The 17,810-nt window shown below is 41.1% G+C and overlaps 2 protein-coding genes across 2 annotated transcripts in view; both read right to left on the reverse strand.

Moving 5' to 3' along the window:
• LOC126977489 (runt-related transcription factor 3-like) overlaps window positions 1–17,810 on the reverse strand; it is an 81,991-nt gene that overhangs the window by 54,167 nt on the left and 10,014 nt on the right. The window contains exon 2 of the mRNA XM_050826333.1: window positions 16,318–16,557. Within this exon, the coding sequence (XP_050682290.1) occupies window positions 16,318–16,557 (240 nt within the window). The remainder of the gene's footprint in view (window positions 1–16,317; window positions 16,558–17,810) is intronic.
• Window positions 4,167–11,367, reverse strand: LOC126977512 (uncharacterized). Its single transcript, XM_050826363.1, has 2 exons — window positions 10,287–11,367; window positions 4,167–4,361 (listed from the first exon to the last, which is right to left on the reverse strand). Exons 1-2 carry the CDS (start codon window positions 11,112–11,114, stop codon window positions 4,278–4,280), a joined length of 912 nt encoding a protein of 303 aa, XP_050682320.1. The 5' UTR covers window positions 11,115–11,367; the 3' UTR covers window positions 4,167–4,277.

The raw sequence follows: 17,810 nt of genomic DNA on the forward strand, positions 1-17,810 counted from the left end.
AGTTCTCATAACAATAATGTTGTGATCGTATACTAAGAATAACAGAACGATAATGTGTGAACAATGTTAATATGTTAATGTGTGCGTTGGTTAGTTATTTAATATTCCAAATTCACTATAGAGTTAATACCCGGTAGTCGCTGAATGCTTACGTCTTGTTAATCAAAACTGTTTACAGTCATTATAGACGCGGTCAGCTTATCTATCTTGCTGTTTCTCCGTTAGAGAGGCTCTTCTCTCTCGCACACTTTGTTTGTCTATTATATTGTAAGTCTATGGTTGCTGAGCTAAATTATTCTTGAAAAACCAAAATTCTGAGCTATACCACAGAATACATTCATTAATATTACAGGTTAAAGATTATCCTAATGCATGGTCGGATTTGTACGGGTGGACCATCAGGAGGATTTTATCAGTGGGAAGCTCCTTTGCACGGGATTCCGGCTAGATTATGGGTACCACAACGTCGCCATTTTCTGCCGTGAAACAGTAATGTGTAAGCATTATTGTGTTTCGGTCTGAAAGGCGCCATAGCTAGTGAAATTACTGGGTACATGAGACTTAACATCTTATGTCTCAAGGTGACGAGCGCAATTGTAGCGCCGCTCAAAAATCCTGAGCGGCACTGCATTGAAATGGGCAGGGCGTATCAATTAACATAAGCTGAACGTCCTGCTCGTCTCGTCCCATAATGTCATAAATAAAATCGGACGGTCCGGTGAGCGCCTCGCACCAATTGGTCCGTCGTACCAGATCCAGTGTTTAATCATGTGTTTAGCCTATAAGTACTAACTAACGACTGACTAACCTACGATAAACAAAATGATTCGGCCTTTATGAGATAAACAGCGACGCAAAAATCTCATTGATGGCGTAATAATTAAAATGTATTAAACAGTAATAAATAATAAATATTATAGTCTGCATAATATAATTACAATCTTAGATAGTATGAAACTATTTTCTATAATGGACAAAATATTGGTTATACACACACAAATACATATAAATACCTGTATGAGTTGCAAGTAATTCAACACTGAATAATTACTCAATTTAAAGAATAATGCTGTCAAACATGTACCTACCTACCTACCTACTGTATTAATTACATTGAAACCTGACAAGTGACCATAATGACAAATTAATGTTATGAAAGCTACCGGTTGGAATTTTAAATAGGTATTTATTATAATCACGTCGTTACAGTGCATTTCGTATTTACATATAAGTTAATTTGACTGGCCTTAAATACAGTTACAATAAAAAAAATACCAAATTTGAATTTCGAACGACTGTCATGTTAGATTGGGTTTTTGTGTCTATTTCGCGCCAATCTATGATAAATATTTTGCGGTCGCTTGGTGTTAGTCGAATGTTTGGATACCGGGTACAATGAAATCGACGTGACAGAAAAATATCTAGCCGCTCATATTATGTTATTTATACTGAAGCATATCAAAGCAGTGAACTTAGATCATTTGTACGTGTGTAGGTAGAATGTGACAGCTGTGAAAACATCGAAAAAATTGAGGTTGACAGTTAGCCTCTATTTTGAACATTGCACTCACAGTAACACAAAGTAGCTTTCACGCAAACTTAACTAATATACCTGGCTATAAAATATAAAGAAATTAACATCTTGATGCTTATCAATAATATAGTCTTAATGATGTAACGTATGTTCATAGGCACATAAATGAATTTGCTAAAAACTGTCATAACCATAATGTTAACACCAGGAGTAGACATAAACTTATAATGCCTACTACTCGGCTAAGTCGAGTTAGTAAGTCTTTTGTGGGGCTCTTGTGCTTTTCAAACAAGATCCCAGAAAATGTTCAAAACAAAAGTATTACGTTATTCAATTTTCAATTCTCAAATTTCCAAAAATTCACTTCTTAATGATAGCATAGATTGGGAATGGAGCGACCGCCCTCAGGCTATATAATAAAAAAAATAATTGTACAATATTACTTTGTAAACATATTGTTTTGATTAAAAAAAAGCCCACTGCATTTTGTTTTTTTTTTGAATTTCAATTTGAATATAATTTGTATATTTTTTTTATGGAATAGGAGGACAAACGAGCGTACGGGTCACCTGGTGTTAAGTGATCACCGCCGCCCACACTCTTCTGCAACACCAGAGGAATCACAAGAGCGTTGCCGGCCTTTAAGGAAGGTGTACGCGCTTTTCTTGAAGGTACCCATGTCGTATCGTCCCGGAAACACCGCACAAGGAAGCTCATTCCACAGCTTCGTGGTACGAGGAAGAAAGCTCCTTGAAAACCGCACTGTCGAGGACCGCCACACATCCAGATGGTGGGGATGATATCGTAACTTGTGGCGTGTCGTGCGAAGGTGAAATTCGGTGGCAGGAATCAGGTTGAACAGCTCTTCGGAACACTCCCCGTGATAAATGCGGTAGAAGACACACAATGAAGCGACGTCTCTACGCAACGCCAAGTGATCCAGCCGTCCACAGAGTACTGGGTCCCCGACAATTCGATCTGCTCTGCGTTGCACGCGGTCAAATGGATCGAGCTGATACTGGGGTGCGCCAGACCAGAGATGACAGCAATACTCCATGTGAGGCCGGACCTGCGCTTTGTAGAGCGCTAGAATGTGTGTGAAGTATTGCCGTGCTCTATTTATGACGCCTAGTTTCTTTGAAGCCAGTTTGGCTTTGCCCTCCAGATGGCCACGGAATTGGCAATTGCTCGAGATTTCGAGACCCAGTATTCCGATACTAGGCGAGGCTTTAAGGGAAGTGTTCTCGAAGAGCGGTGATACGGCAAATGGGGTTTTTTTAGTGGTAAACGCGCAAACTTGAGTCTTCTGGGGGTTAAATTGGACAAGCTTCGACTTACCCCATTCCGCGACCTTCTCGAGAGAGGACTCGATAGAAGACACAAGTTTCTCCCGGCACTGGTCGACGTTTTCCCGAGAGAGAACTGCATGGCCCGTGTATACGGCATCATCAGTGCTGTCGTCTGCATAGCAATGCATGTGGGCGGTGTCCAACATATCATTGATACGCAGAAGAAACAGCGTGGGAGATAGCACACAGCCTTGGGGCACTCCAGCGTTCACGGGCTTGGGATTCGAGCAATAACCGTCGATAACGACCTGTATGCTGCGCCCAGTGAGGAAGCTGGAGGTCCACTTGCATAAGCTCTCGGGAAGCCCAATGATGGAAGTTTTGCGAGGAGCGCCTTGTGCCATACACGATCAAAGGCCTTCGCTATATCCAGACCAACTGCCAGGCCTTCCCCCTTGCTTTCAATAGCCGCCGCCCATCTATGTGTTAGGTATACCAGAAGATCGCTAGTCGACCGACCATGGCGAAAGCCGTACTGCCGGTCGTTGATCAACTGGTGACCCTCAAGGTATACCAAGAGCTGGCGGTTAATTATGCTCTCCATGATTTTGGAGAGTAGGGACGTAATAGCAATAGGCCTGTAGTTTGCCGGATCCGAACTGTCTCCTTTTTTTGGGATCGGATGGACAAGGGCTGACTTCCATGAATCAGGGACTACACCTTTTGAATAAGAGTGCCGGAATACACACGTTAGCACCGGCGTCAACTCAGGGGCACACGTTCTGAGCACGATTGGAGAAATGCCATCCGGCCCGCCCGACTTCCTGACGTCCAACGAAAACAGAGCTCGCCTAACAGTTTTCTGTCGGAACTGTACTTCAGGCATGGAGCTCTGACACCACGGGATGGTCGGCGGTGTTTTTCCGTTGTCGTCAAGAGTCGAGTTGGAGGCAAAGAGAGTGCACAGGAGATCGGCTTTCTCTTTTGCCGTATGGGCCAGGGTGTCATTCCTCATGTGCAACGGCGGCATGGACGGCTGGTTGAAGTTACCAAGAGCAGCTTTCGACAACGACCAGAACTTGCGTGTTCCGGTCGGGTAACTGGAAAGCTGCTCGCCAATTTTGACGACGTGCTTCGATTTCGCACGGGCGATTTGCCGCTTAAAAAATCTGGAGGCATGGTTATATTTCCTCTTCGTAACTTTGCAGTTCGGATCCTTTGAGCCCAGCGCCGCAACCCAAGTTCAATACGCCTGTTTTTTGCAGTCAGATGCTGCTTTAACTGACGCATCGAACCAGGGCTGCGATCTGGCACCGATCGGTACTACAGAGCTTGGTATAAAAATATCCATGCCCTGCAGTATCACATCGGCTACTGCAACGGCGCAGGCACTAGGATCATCCGAAGGGAAACAAACCCTGCCCCAAGGGTAGGATGCAAAAAAGGAACGCATCCTATCCCAATCTGCTGACTTGTAGTGCCAAACGCGGCGGGTCGCTGGTGGTCTGCGACGTTGGCGCCGGATAGGCACTACACTCCTGACCAGGCAATGGTCGGACGTTCCGAGAGGGGCGTCGACAGAGACCTGGTAACCATCGGGATGTGTAGTCAGCAGAAGATCTAATAAGGACGGCATGTGGCTATCCACATCCGGGAGCCGCGTCGGCGACTCAACCAATTGGGACAGACCATACGCCAATGCAAAATTATGCACAGATCGCCCTGCGTAGTCTGTGGTACGTGATCCAAGCCATTCGGCATTGTGCCCGTTGAAATCACCCAAGACTACGATTTCAGCGGAGGGTATCTGAGCAAGCACGTCATCAAATGCCGCTTGAACGCAGCCCATGAGGTGATCCGTTACTGCGTTACCACTATGGGACCTGTAGACACACGCATAGATGCGGACGCGGTCCTCTAAATCTACGCGGAGCCAGAGAGTAGACAGGCCCCTACCCTCAAAATTGCCGAGACGGCGACAGCAGATATCCTCCCTAACGTACACACATACCCCGGCATGAGGCATGAAATTATGCTCAATGGCCTCCAGTCCTCGACACTAACCTATGCGAAACATAGCGGCACTAGGCCGCTACTTCACACCGGTATTCTGTGCGAGTGTGGTAAGTAGCCCGGACGAGTCTGGCCCGATTGTGCTGACGTCATAAGACAGCAGTGTGACTCTCCCACTTTCAAAAAGCCCGTAGTCGCCTCTTACGACACCCTTGGACCTGGGACTACCCTATTCTTTTTATGCCCCGGGGCAGCACAGGGCAAAATTTTTTTTTTGTTACGACATTTATGGATTTCCTAGCATCTAATAAAAGTCAAGAGCAATTTAATTTAGAATCCAGCACACAAAGTAACACAAAGTGACATACAAATCGCAAGTGTAAGATGTAGCTTGTCACGCACACTAAAGGAGTAAACCTGGCCTGTTTTCATCGGTTGTCTTTTTTTTATGGAATAGGAGGACAAACAAGCATACGGGTCACCTGATGTTAACTGATCACCGCCACCCACATTCTCTTGCAACACCAGAGGAATCACAAGAGCCTTGCTGACCTGTAAGGAAGGTGAACGCGCTTTTTTTGAAGGTACCCATGTCGTATCGTCCCGGAAACACCCACAAGGAAGCTCATTCCACAGCTTTGTAGTACGAGGAAGAAAGCTCCTTGAAAACTGCACTGTGGAAGACCGCCTCACATCCAGATGGTGGGGTTGATATACTAACTTGTGGCGTGTCGTGCGAAGGTGGAATTCGGCAGCAGTAATTAACAGCAAGAGGCTGTATCTAGACGTATAAATTATCTAAGGCAGTAAAGTTGATGTCCGACAGCAGGAGATTCTATCCCGTAGAAGGAATATAGTTCTAAGAATCATGTTGTGTGTTTTAAAAGTTGAGTTAGGACTGACAGTCAATAATAATACAGACTGGTCAATACTTAAACGTCTAATTTAAAAATGAGCATTGTGGTAAAACAAAAACAGCTTTTTAAGCGGTAGGTACCCAAATGGAGATCACAGAAAAAAAAATTGTCGAGCATTTTTACAAGCAAAATGAGCGAGTTTACTCTCAACAGCTTAGAAAAGCTCCTGTAAACAAACAAAAATTTTATTTCGTAGGTAAAATGAATTACACTTGAAATATATCATTTTTTATACATACAGCTCGTTCGGAAGGCAGATTTCCTTAGAGAAGAATGAGCAAGAAACTCTAACTCTCGGTTGCACTTTTCAAAACTGAATGATATCACAGATTCTTATTTTCAAATTAATTTTACAAATAATTTCAATTACAATATATGCAAAGTGATGCAACAAAATACACAAACGTCGATTACGAAATGCCTTACACGAGTAAGCAAAAAAAAATGTAAATTAATAAGTAAAAACATTAAAGTTAAAGTATTGAGTACATACTTAAAGTACCTACAATACAGTAGATGCATCAATCCACACATACTGTAAATAAAATAAAGGCATAATGCGAGCATTTTATTAGCTATTATATAAAAAATATATATAATAACTTTGATTTAATTTTTTTTTGAAAAAATATTGAAATAAAAAAACATATATAAGATTTCCCGGTGAGATGATCATCCAGCCACTAATTAATGCCACCAAGTAATTGATCATATGAGTACAAGGTGGGCTGAAACCTCAGTGCAGCTTTGGTGCAGTGTTTTATTTTATTCAAATAAAATATTATATAACATATTATTTAAAAAAATATTAAAAAATAATTATTGAGAGTCAAAAACCGAGCGCGAAATACTCACTAGGTTTTTTTTTTTTTAAATAAATCGACATAACAATAAAATTTATACATTAAATACTCTTGGGTGGTTTGCTCCATTACCGAGATATTTCTTTCCTTTTGTGATAAAAACTTATATTATTAACCCTGAATTCTCTTCGTTGGATTCTGCATTACTCAAAGGAAATTTAAATGTACTCCGGATGTATTAATAAATGCCCTCGACTCTATCATTCCTACTATTTACACAATCATAGTAATCACAAACATTCTCCTTTTGATGGAGAACAGTGAACAAGCCGGTTAACCGGTTTTTCTCCAAAAATTGATTTGATTTGCTTCGGTATTAGAAACAAAAAATGTCCCGGAAGATGTACGAATTCCTTGTGTTTATTAGAAGCTTGCGTGACAACAGGTTTTACATTGCAAACTGTTAAAATTATTAAGTAAGAGTTTCGTAGTTGTATTAGGTTATATTATCACACTTTAATAAAAAAACGATAAATAATTCTGAAATAATAATAGAGTCTCTTTTTATGTTTGTAATTTGTAAAACTTGAACGGTATTTTAAATTTTTATGAAAATTTTTGACATTTATTTATTAATACATCTACTACTTTAAATCACTGATTTACCCATACACAAGTTAAATGTTATAATGGGTATCAGAGTTTCAATGCAACATTGCATTTTATTTAGGATCAGTATATTTAAAGACGTGGTACTTATATACCTATTATATATTTAAGTGTTGTGAATCTCTGTTTAATGAAATATATTTTATTACATATCATCATTTTTATTTAAGAGAGGTAAACGAGTAAGAGGTTTATGTGATGGGAAGTGGTGATTCAATCGCCCATGGACATCCATAACCCCTGGTGTCATGAGATGCGTAACAGGCCTTTAAGTTTGAAGGTTTAAGTATGCTCTTACTAGAAGTCAACTAAGCTTGAAGGTCCATAAGTCTATAGTATCTTCCCAAATTTTTTATCATAAACTATAACTACCTGAAAGAACCACCTCCATCACCTCAGCTTTCAAACTAATAAATGCTCATATCTGTTCATTTATTTGAGATATCAGTCAGAGAGAGAGATTTCTTTAGAGTCAGACAGACAGACGAGGACTTTGTTTTGAAAAAGATATCACTACATATTATGTATTGTGATATCTTTTTCACAGCCCTCCAGTGTATCGATTCTCAAGGTACTTACATTTCGCACGTCCGGCTCGTGTGCATTACAAAGGGGGCGGCGTTACTATTGATGTCAAGGTTATCCTACGGTTTGAAGGTCTCAGACTATATACCACGAACCATGGCATTGAAGAGGTCGGAGGATTGAAGAGGTTAGTGTATGTGTTTCTATAACGTTTTTTTTTTTTTTTTTTTTTATGGAATAGGAGGACAAACGAGCGTACGGGTCACCTGGTGTTAAGTGATCACCGCCGCCCACATTCTCTTGCAACACCAGAGGAATCACAAGAGCGTTGCCGGCCTTTAAGGAAGGTGTACGCGCTTTTTTTGAAGGTACCCATGTCGTATCGTCCCCGAAACACCGCACAAGGAAGCTCATTCCACAGCTTTGTAGTACGAGGGAGAAAGCTTCTTGAAAACCGCACTGTGGAAGACCGCCACACATCCAGATGGTGGGGATGATATCCTAACTTGTGGCGTGTCGTGCGATGGTGAAATTCGGCGGCAGGAATCAGGTTAAACAGCTCTTCAGAACACTCCCCGTGATAAATGCGGTAGAAGACACACAATGAAGCGACGTCTCTACGCAACGCCAAGTGATCCAGCCGTTCACAGAGCACTGAGTCCCCGACAATTCGAGCTGCTCTACGTTGCATGCGGTCAAATGGATCGAGCAGATACTGGGGTGCACCAGACCAGAGATGACAGCAATACTCCATGTGTGGCCGGACCTGCGCCTTGTAGAGCGCTAGAATGTGGGCCGGCTTGAAGTATTGCCGTGCTCTATTGATGACGCCCAGCTTCTTCGAAGCCAATTTGGCTTTGCCCTCCAGATGGCCACGGAATTAGCAATCGCTCGAGATTTCGAGACCCAGTATTCCGATACTAGGCGCGGCTTTAAGAGAAGTGTTCTCGAAGAGCGGTGATACGACAAATGGGGTTTTTTTAGTGGTAAACGCGCAAACTTGAGTCTTCTGGGGGTTAAATTGGACAAGGTTCAATTTACCCCATTCCGCGACCTTCACGAGAGAGGACTCGATAGAAGACACAAGTTTCTTCCGGCACTGGTCGACGATTTCCCGAGAGAGACCTGCATGGCCCGTGTATACGGCATCACCAGTGCTGTCATCTGCATAGCAATGCATGTTGGAGGTGTCCAACATATCATTGATATGCAGAAGAAACAGCGTAGGAGATAGCACACAGCCTTGGGGCACTCCAGCATTCACGGGCTTCGGGTTCGAGCAATATCCGTCGACAACGACCTGTATGCTACGCCCAGTGAGGAAGCTGGAGGTCCACTTGCACAAGCTCTCGGGAAGCCCAAATGATGGAAGTTTTGAGAGGAGCGCCTTGTGCCATACACGATCAAAGGCCTTCGCTATATCCAGGCTAACTGCCAGGCCTTCCCCCTTGCTTTCAATAGCCGCCGCCCATCTATGTGTTAGGTATACCAGAAGATCACCTGCCGACCGTCCATGGCGAAACCCGTACTGTCGGTCGTTGATCAACTGGTGACCCTCTAGGTATACTAAAAGCTGGTGGCTAATTATGCTCTCCATGATTTTGGAGAGCAGGGAGGTGATAGCAATAGGCCTGTAGTTTGCCGGATCCGAACTGTCTCCTTTTTTTTGGATCGGATGGACAAGGGCTGACTTCCATGAGTCAGGGACTACGCCTTTGGAATAAGAGTGCCGGAATAAACGCGTTAGCACCGGCGTCAACTCAGGGGCACACGTTCTAAGCACGATTGGAGAAATGCCATCCGGCCCGCTCGACTTCCTGACGTCCAACGAAAACAGAGCTCGCCTAACAGTTTTCTGTCTGAACTGTACTTCAGGCATAGAGCTCTGACACCGCGGGATGGTCGGCGGTGCTTTTCCGTTGTCGTCAAGAGTCGAGTTGGAGGCGAAAAGAGCGCACAGGAGCTCAGCTTTCTCTTTTGCCGTATGGGCCAGGGTGTCATTCCTCATGTGCAACGGCGGCATGGACGGCTGGTTGAAGTTACCAAGAGCAGCTTTCGACAACGACCAGAACTTGCGTGTTCCGGTCGGGTAACTGGAAAGCTGCTCGCCGATTTTGACGACGTGCTTAGACTTCGCACGGGCGATTTGCCGCTTAAAAAATCTGGAGGCACGGTTATATTTCCTCTTAAGAACTTTGCAGTTCGGATCCTTTGTGCCCAGCGCCGCAACCCAAGTTCGATACGCCTGTTTTTTGCAGTCAGATGCTGCTTTAACTGACGCATCGAACCAGGGCTGTGATCTGCCACCGATCGGTACTACAGAGCTTGGTATAAAAATATCCATGCCCTGCAGTATCACATCGCCTACTGCAATGGCGCAGGCACTAGGATCATCCGAAGAGAAACAAACCTTGCCCCAAGGGTAGGATGCAAAAAAGGAACGCATCCTATCCCAATCTGCTGACTTGTAGTGCCAAACGCGGCGGGTCGCTGGTGGTCTGCGACGTTGGCGTCGGATAGGCACTACACTCCTGACCAGGCAATGGTCGGACGTTCCAAGAGGGGCGTCGACAACGACCTGGTAACCATCGGGATGTGTAGTCAGCAGAAGATCTAATAAGGACGGCATGTGGCTATCCACATCCGGGAGCCGCGTTGGCGACTCAACCAATTGGGACAGACCATACGCCAATGCAAAATTATGCACAGATCGCCCTGCGTAGTCTGTGGTACGTGATCCAAGCCATTCGGCATTGTGCCCGTTGAAATCACCCAAGACCACGATTTCAGCGGAGGGGATCTGTGCAAGCACGACGTCAATTGCAGCTTGAACGCAGCCCATGAGATGATCGGTTTCTGCGTTACCACTATGGGACCTGTAGACACACGCATAGATACGGACGCGGTCGTCTAAATCTACGCGGAGCCAGAGAGTAGACAGGTCCCTACCCTCAAAATTGCCGAGACGGCGACAGCAGATATCCTCCCTAACGTACACACATACCCCGGCATGAGGCAAAAAGTTGTGCTCAAATTTGTACCCGGGGTACGTTAAATATGACGTATCGCTAGGTCGAGATATCTGCGTCTCCGTAAGGAAACACAAGGCCGGCTGCGCCGTCTCAAGGTGGTGGTGGACGGCGATTAAATTGGAGTGAATTCCCCTGATATTGCAAAAGTCCACGTTGAGCGTGGAGCGGGGTGCCGTGGTGTTACTGCCTCGTTTGTCCTCGGTCATGCGCGGTTCTGTGCCCACCCCAGAATACGAAGGGCGGCCCGAGCGAGAGTGCTCGGGGAGGGATTCTCCGGCTCTGGTAGAGCTGGTACCCTCCTGGGGTAATATCTTTTTACGGACCGCTCTCATAATTTGTGTGGGGGGGGGGGGAAGGGATGGCCTCCGGTCCTCGACACTAACCTATGCGAAACATAGCGGCACTAGGCCGCTACTTCACGCCGGTATTCTGTGCGAGTGTGGTAATTAACCCGGACGAGTCTGGCCCGATTGTGCTGACGTCATAAGACGGCAGCGTGACTCTCCCACTTCTAAAAAGCCCTTAGTCGCCTCTTACGACACCCATGGGCCTGGGACTCCCCTATTCTTTTTACGCCCCGGAGAAAGTACAGGGCAAACAAGCCAACGTTTTGGAGTTTACTCCATAAGAATCGTTTTATATATAGCGTACGGTATGAAAAATAAATGGTTAAGTAGTAAAATCAAACGTTAACAAAACTAAAGGGTCACATTGAAGTATAACATGTCACATTTTTGATTTTTTTGAAAGAATAAATCAACTTAATCTAGTTTCTGTTAGAACAGTGGGCCCAAATAGATATGGTACAATAATTGATGGAATGTTTACACGATTCGTAACTCACCTAACATCCGTAAATATATTCATGTATCGTATTTTAGTTTTCATAAAGCTATTGTCACAGCATTTATCAATGATGTTACTATTTCCGAAATAAATAATGTCATGTGAGAAATGTACTTACTTAGTCTGGCCATACATACTGTTACAAATGAATATTATCAATATTTGTTGTATTCCGGGTAGCATTAGTCGGTAGGATAATTATTAATACTTTAATACCTATGAGTAACAAAAGATATCAGTTATTTGGAAGTTACCTTATTTATCCTTGTTTCTATGGGAACTGTTATTGGGATTTTATGACGAGACGGAATAGGTTTTCCAGTTGTACGGTTTATCAAATACAAATTCAAATTCAAATATTTTTATTCAAAATAGGATTTATAATCACTTATTGAACGTCAAAATCTACCACCCATACAAAAGACTCAAAAGACTGCCTCAGACCTGAGAAGAATGGGCGCAAGAAACTCAGCGGGCTTTTTTTTATATAAAATATGGATTACAATGTAATATCGTACAATAAACATTTATAATTAAAGAGCCTGAGGGTGTTCGCTTTAATCCCAGTCCGTGGTGTCATTAAGAAAATCGTTTATGCTATAATGACCTTTACCACACAAACGTTTTTAACAATTCTTTTAAATTTCGTAACACATATGTTTTGTACATTTTCTGGGATCATATTGTAGAAGCATATACATCGCCCAACAAAAGACTTACTAACTCGACCCAACCGAGTAGTAGGCATAACAAGTTTATGTTTGTTCCTCGTGTTTACATTATGAATGTCACAGTTTCTAGAAAATTCCTCAATGTGCTTATGAACATACAAAACATTATCAAAAAAATATTGAGAAGCAACAGTCAAAATGTTTATTTCTTTAAATTTTTCTCTTAATGATTCTTTAGGACCTAGGTTATAAATCGCGCGAATATCCCTCTTCTGCAGCACAAAGATAGTATTAATATCGGCCGCACTGCCCCATAACAATATACCATAGGACATAATACTATGAAAATAACTAAAGTATACTAATCTCGCCTTATCTATGTCAGTTAACCGTCTGATTTTCTTAACCGCATATGCTGCAGAACTAAGCCTATTCGCCAATCCTTCAATATGGGGGCCCCACTGCAATTTGGAATCAAGAGTAATGCCAAGAAATATAGCAGATTCCACTGGTTTTACCACCTCTACATTTAATAAAATATTCGCATCGACATTTTTGACATTTGGCGCGGTGAATTTAATATATTTGGTTTTATGATTATTTAACAATAAGTTATTGGCGCTAAACCAGAACACGATGTCAGATAGAGCATTGTTTACTTCGTCATATAAAACTTGGCTTCGTTTCACTTTGAATATAAGTGAAGTGTCATCCGCAAACAATACCACCTTGCGTTTTTTTTCTACAAGGTTAGGTAGATCATTTATATAAATTAGGAAGAGGAAGGGTCCAAGAATAGACCCTTGTGGTACCCCAATTTGAATTTGAATTTTGAATATCAAATACTATAATTATTGTGGTCGAAATTACCGATAATTAAATAAGGAACCTTATAGAAGTGGTTTCTGTACTAAAAGTTCTGTTCTATTATGTACTAGCTTAGCTGTTGCCCGTGACGTCATCGGCTTGGTCACTCTTAACAAACTAAAATACTATATGTTGTGCCTTCTTGTTAATTATCATGCTAATTTGCTTTTGCTTCGGTATATTTGTATATAGAACACACAGCACTATGTATTCTTTTCATAAATATTCAATGTACAGTTTTTACTTTTTAAGGTTTTATTACATAGATTTAGTTTTATTTGCTACCAATTTTAAAAATTCTTTCACGTTTATTGCAGAAACAGTCAACGTTATTGCAAATGTTTGTTTGCAGTTCTTTGTGTTTAAAAAGTCTGGCGTCAAATTTTTTACTTTTATTACTAATATTCAGCCCGAATTAAGTTTGAACTTAATTTTGTAATTTTCTTGACTTGATGCAAAATGCACAGGAATACTTTTACATTCACGTAAACAGGTTTGAAAGATTGAAAGGCTAGCAGCGCTATTGTAATTCCTCCTGCAAGTAAAAATAAGGCCATCCTCCATCAGGTGATCCCCGATCGCTGTCCGATTCTTACTTAATAAGTCAAAGTCAAATAACCTTTATTAAATTAGGCTTAAACTAAGCACTTTTGAATCGTCACTACATATATTTCTTTTAAATTACTGAATCTACCATATGTTCGGAAAAATAGAGCTCTTGAGACGAACATACAAGAAACTCAACGACCACTCTTTCACAATCGAATAGAATATTATACAATGGCTGTAATATAGATAACGAATTGAATTAACGTTTGTAAGGTGCTGCATAAAATACTTACGCCATAAATACTCTTAAAATTAAGAATAAGCAAAATATTACTTTTGAATTTGGAATCTGTAATTTTTAACGTTTCAGACATCATCAGAGCTGAAGACTGGCCGTCGTCTAGTTCCGATCTTAATCCGCTGGATTATGATTTATGGTCAATTTTAGAGAGTACGGCTTGCTATAAATGCCATGATAATTTGGAGACCCCAATCCGTACGATTGGTAGTGAAGAATTTTCCCATGGAAAAAGTGCGTGCTTCTATTGAAAACTAGCGTCAGCGTTTAATAGACTGTATTGCAAATGTCAATGGAGACCACAATGTCAATGGAGAGCTTTTTATATTTTAAATTGTTTTATAATTATGTATTAAACTAACACACTGTAAAAGTAATAAATGTTATTTGCAATTGATTTTTTTTTCTTTATTTCAGTATTTATGAAGTAACTGGGTATATGAATCGTGTTTAGTTAATATCAAATATTTGATAAAAAGTAATAAAGAATAAACTGTATATATATAAATTGTCGTATTTTGGATCCATCAACCTTTAGAGCTTGAATTCAATGTTTGTGTAAGAATGCTTCGCGAACATGGTGGTCGTGTTTACTGTCATAATAAGTACCTAATCGAATCAACTACAATAATTTATTAAATATTACAGGTCGACCAAAGTTAATAAATATCGAAAACTACAACTATTGTGAATAAGCTAGGAATAAATAGAAGCGTTTACGATTTCGTTATACGCGTTGCAGTAAAATATATTTAATACCTACAGAAATGACACCTTATGTATTAAAGTTAGCCAGTCACAAGATGCACCAGAGATTTTACAGCTCTGTAGAATGTACGTACCTACATGAGGGTCTGTTATGGCGTCTGTACATCGCAATACAATGGAACAGTAAAGTGTGAGCGCGGTTTACGACTTGCGGTTTAGAAATTAAAATCCGTCTTGCCTTGATCTCTTGAGAGAGAAAGTGTAAATGTTACTATGCTCGGAAATTGTTATATCGAATAATTGTTAACTGTAGGAGGCATTATAATTTACTGTGTAGAAAAGGGTGTAAATATTTAGGCCGACATTCTAGCGATTTATAAGGCACAGGTCTTTCATGGCCGATCATCATCAAATTTCTGACATTAGACAGCTTGTAACGCAGCGCTCGAATTTTGAACTCTTTTTTATGGAAGAGAACGATGTTAAGTGATCACCGCCGCCCACATTCTCCTGCAGCACCAGAGGAATCACGAGGAACATAGCCGGTCTTTTAGTAAGGTATAGGCACTTTTTCTGAAGGTACCCATGTCGTATCGTCCTGGAAACACCGCACAAGGAAAGTCATCTACAGTTTGGTTGTACTTTCGTAACTTACAAAGTTTCTTGAAAACCGCACTGTGGAGGAACGCCACACATCCAGATGGTGGGGATGATATTGTAATATGTGGCGTGTAGTGCGAAGGTGGAATTTGGTGAAATTTTTTTTTAATTTATGTATATATTAGCTATTAATAGTATTTATTTACACTATTTACGCTGAACAATAGTCATTTCATGCATTCTTTTTGGAGGTTATATAGAGGAAGAAAATAAAAAGCACTAGTGCGGAAAAGTATAAATGTCGGCTCAAATTTTTTTTTTAATATAAGTGTTCTCATGTTAATAATGAAACAGAAATTACTTTAACATGTACGTGACACCGCTGCAGAATCAAGTTCTCTAATTAATTCTTCTTCAAATTTTGTTGGATTCGCAGAACAGATTGATGCTAAACCATATCCTCTCCATAGGGAGTTATAGAACAGTGACAATGTGATCCGCGCCCTAACTATTACCAGTCTAAAGCATAACCTCAATTAAACCATACTGTAATCGTCTAATAGAAGTTTTATACATACTTAGCCTATTGATAATTTTATAACTACGTTTTATGTTGAAACGTTTGTGTTCAAGTTTCAAACAATGAATTAGTAAGGGAGGTTCGCCCGGGCAGTCTCCCCCACGCTTCTTAACTGAGCAAAGATAAGTTAATCTAAAATTGATATTTTACTCTGTTTATGACGACAATAAGGGACAAGACGAGCAGGACTTACAGCTGATAGTAATTGATACACCCTGCCAGTCTCATTTGCCCTGTAATTTCACTAGCTACGGCGACCGAAACACAATAATGCATACACATTACTGCTTCAGGGCAGAAAAAAGCGCTGTTGTGGTACCCATAATGTAACCGGCATCCTGTAAGGAGGTGCCTTGGAGCCTCTAACAGGCCCTTAGTTACTGAGTCATTAAAAGGAAATAAAAAAAATTACATACCTCTTCCACTTCTGCCGACGAACCTTAAGTCGTTAAACTTAGCGACCCTGTTCTTCATTATTGCGGTGTTGTTCCTCAGCTCTGCAGAGCAATTCTCATCATTGCCGGCTCTCACCGTGACCTGGGTTCCGTCCATGATGTCTCCCAGGGCGACCACTTTGAATCCACCAGGCAGGGTCTTGTTGGACCGCCAGTGCTGTGGCAACTGAGAACACATGTAGTCTGGACTGCCCGTGCGCACTGCGGAATATTAAACTTCTATTAGTATTTAGTATCAATAAAATAAAAAATAAAAACCCTTAAATTTCTTGCAATAAAGAGTTACAAATTTTAATTGCCAGGGTTAGTAACATTTGTAAAACAAATTATTAGTAGGTTTACTTTGAACTTTAAGTATTGTTTTAGTATGCTAGATGGGAAGACGAAATTATTCAGTCGGCTGGTAGTAATTGGTTTCAGCTAGTACAAACCAGAGAAGATTGGCAATCCTTGGCACTTGTAAAGGGTTTCTTTGGTAGATTTTAATTATCTTGGTCTTAGATAAGATACCATTCGGTATAGATAATAATGTTTTCTTTGATTAACGCCAGTAAAAAACTGTTTTAAAGCCCGTGTTATCAACGTCACCCTGCAAACATTGATCTGGTAAGACAACGAAACGTTAGAATAAATAAAAAACGTTAAATTAAATAACCAATATAAACATAAAATTATATTGCTATAGCATGTTTTTCTTATGACATTATAAGAAGTAGGTAGGGGTAGTAATGCTCTCGAATGGCGACCACGTACAGGAAGACCTAGTGTTGGTAGAAGACCTGGGCAAGATCGCCAGAGAAGGTGGGATGAGGGCAGCGCAGGACCGATCATTATGGCGATCTTTGCGGGAGGCCTTTGTCCAGCAGTGGGTGTCTTCCGGCTGAAATGATGATGACTGAGGCCTTCTAATCGAAACACTAGTCATCCTTTGCAGAGAAGCAGTCCTAAAACAGTGTCAATTATCTGGGATAGTTTGGGCATGTGAGAGTAAGTAAATGGGCTGACACGCATACCTAATGGCCAATCAAGAGGCTAAGGCAGCAATAGCCCAATCAAACTAACAAACTATTGTCAAGGTTCATCATCAGGTTAATCAGCTGCACGTTCAGCTCAGCTACTTATTTAAAAAAATAAATAAGACTTAACAGCTTCAGTTACAAATAACAATTGTCAACATTGAACGCAATTCAATGTTTGCATGAAAATAGTAATTGTAGCTTTAATATAATAGTGGACATGTAAGGAACAACGAATTTCTTTGAAGAATTATATTAAATTTACATCTCTTTCATACTGCATGCGAGTAAGCCAAAGAAACAGTCCAATGGTCCAATACTCGTCATGTTTTCCTAAAAGTATAGATAGTAAAAAACTAAATTTCTATCTCAGTAAATCATAGACACTTAAATATAATGTACTTTTCTAGTAGTAATCAATTTTGGATCTGGTATAAT

The sequence above is a fragment of the Leptidea sinapis genome, chromosome 45 (genome assembly GCF_905404315.1).
Source record: "Leptidea sinapis chromosome 45, ilLepSina1.1, whole genome shotgun sequence".
NCBI classification, from domain to species: domain Eukaryota; kingdom Metazoa; phylum Arthropoda; class Insecta; order Lepidoptera; family Pieridae; genus Leptidea; species Leptidea sinapis.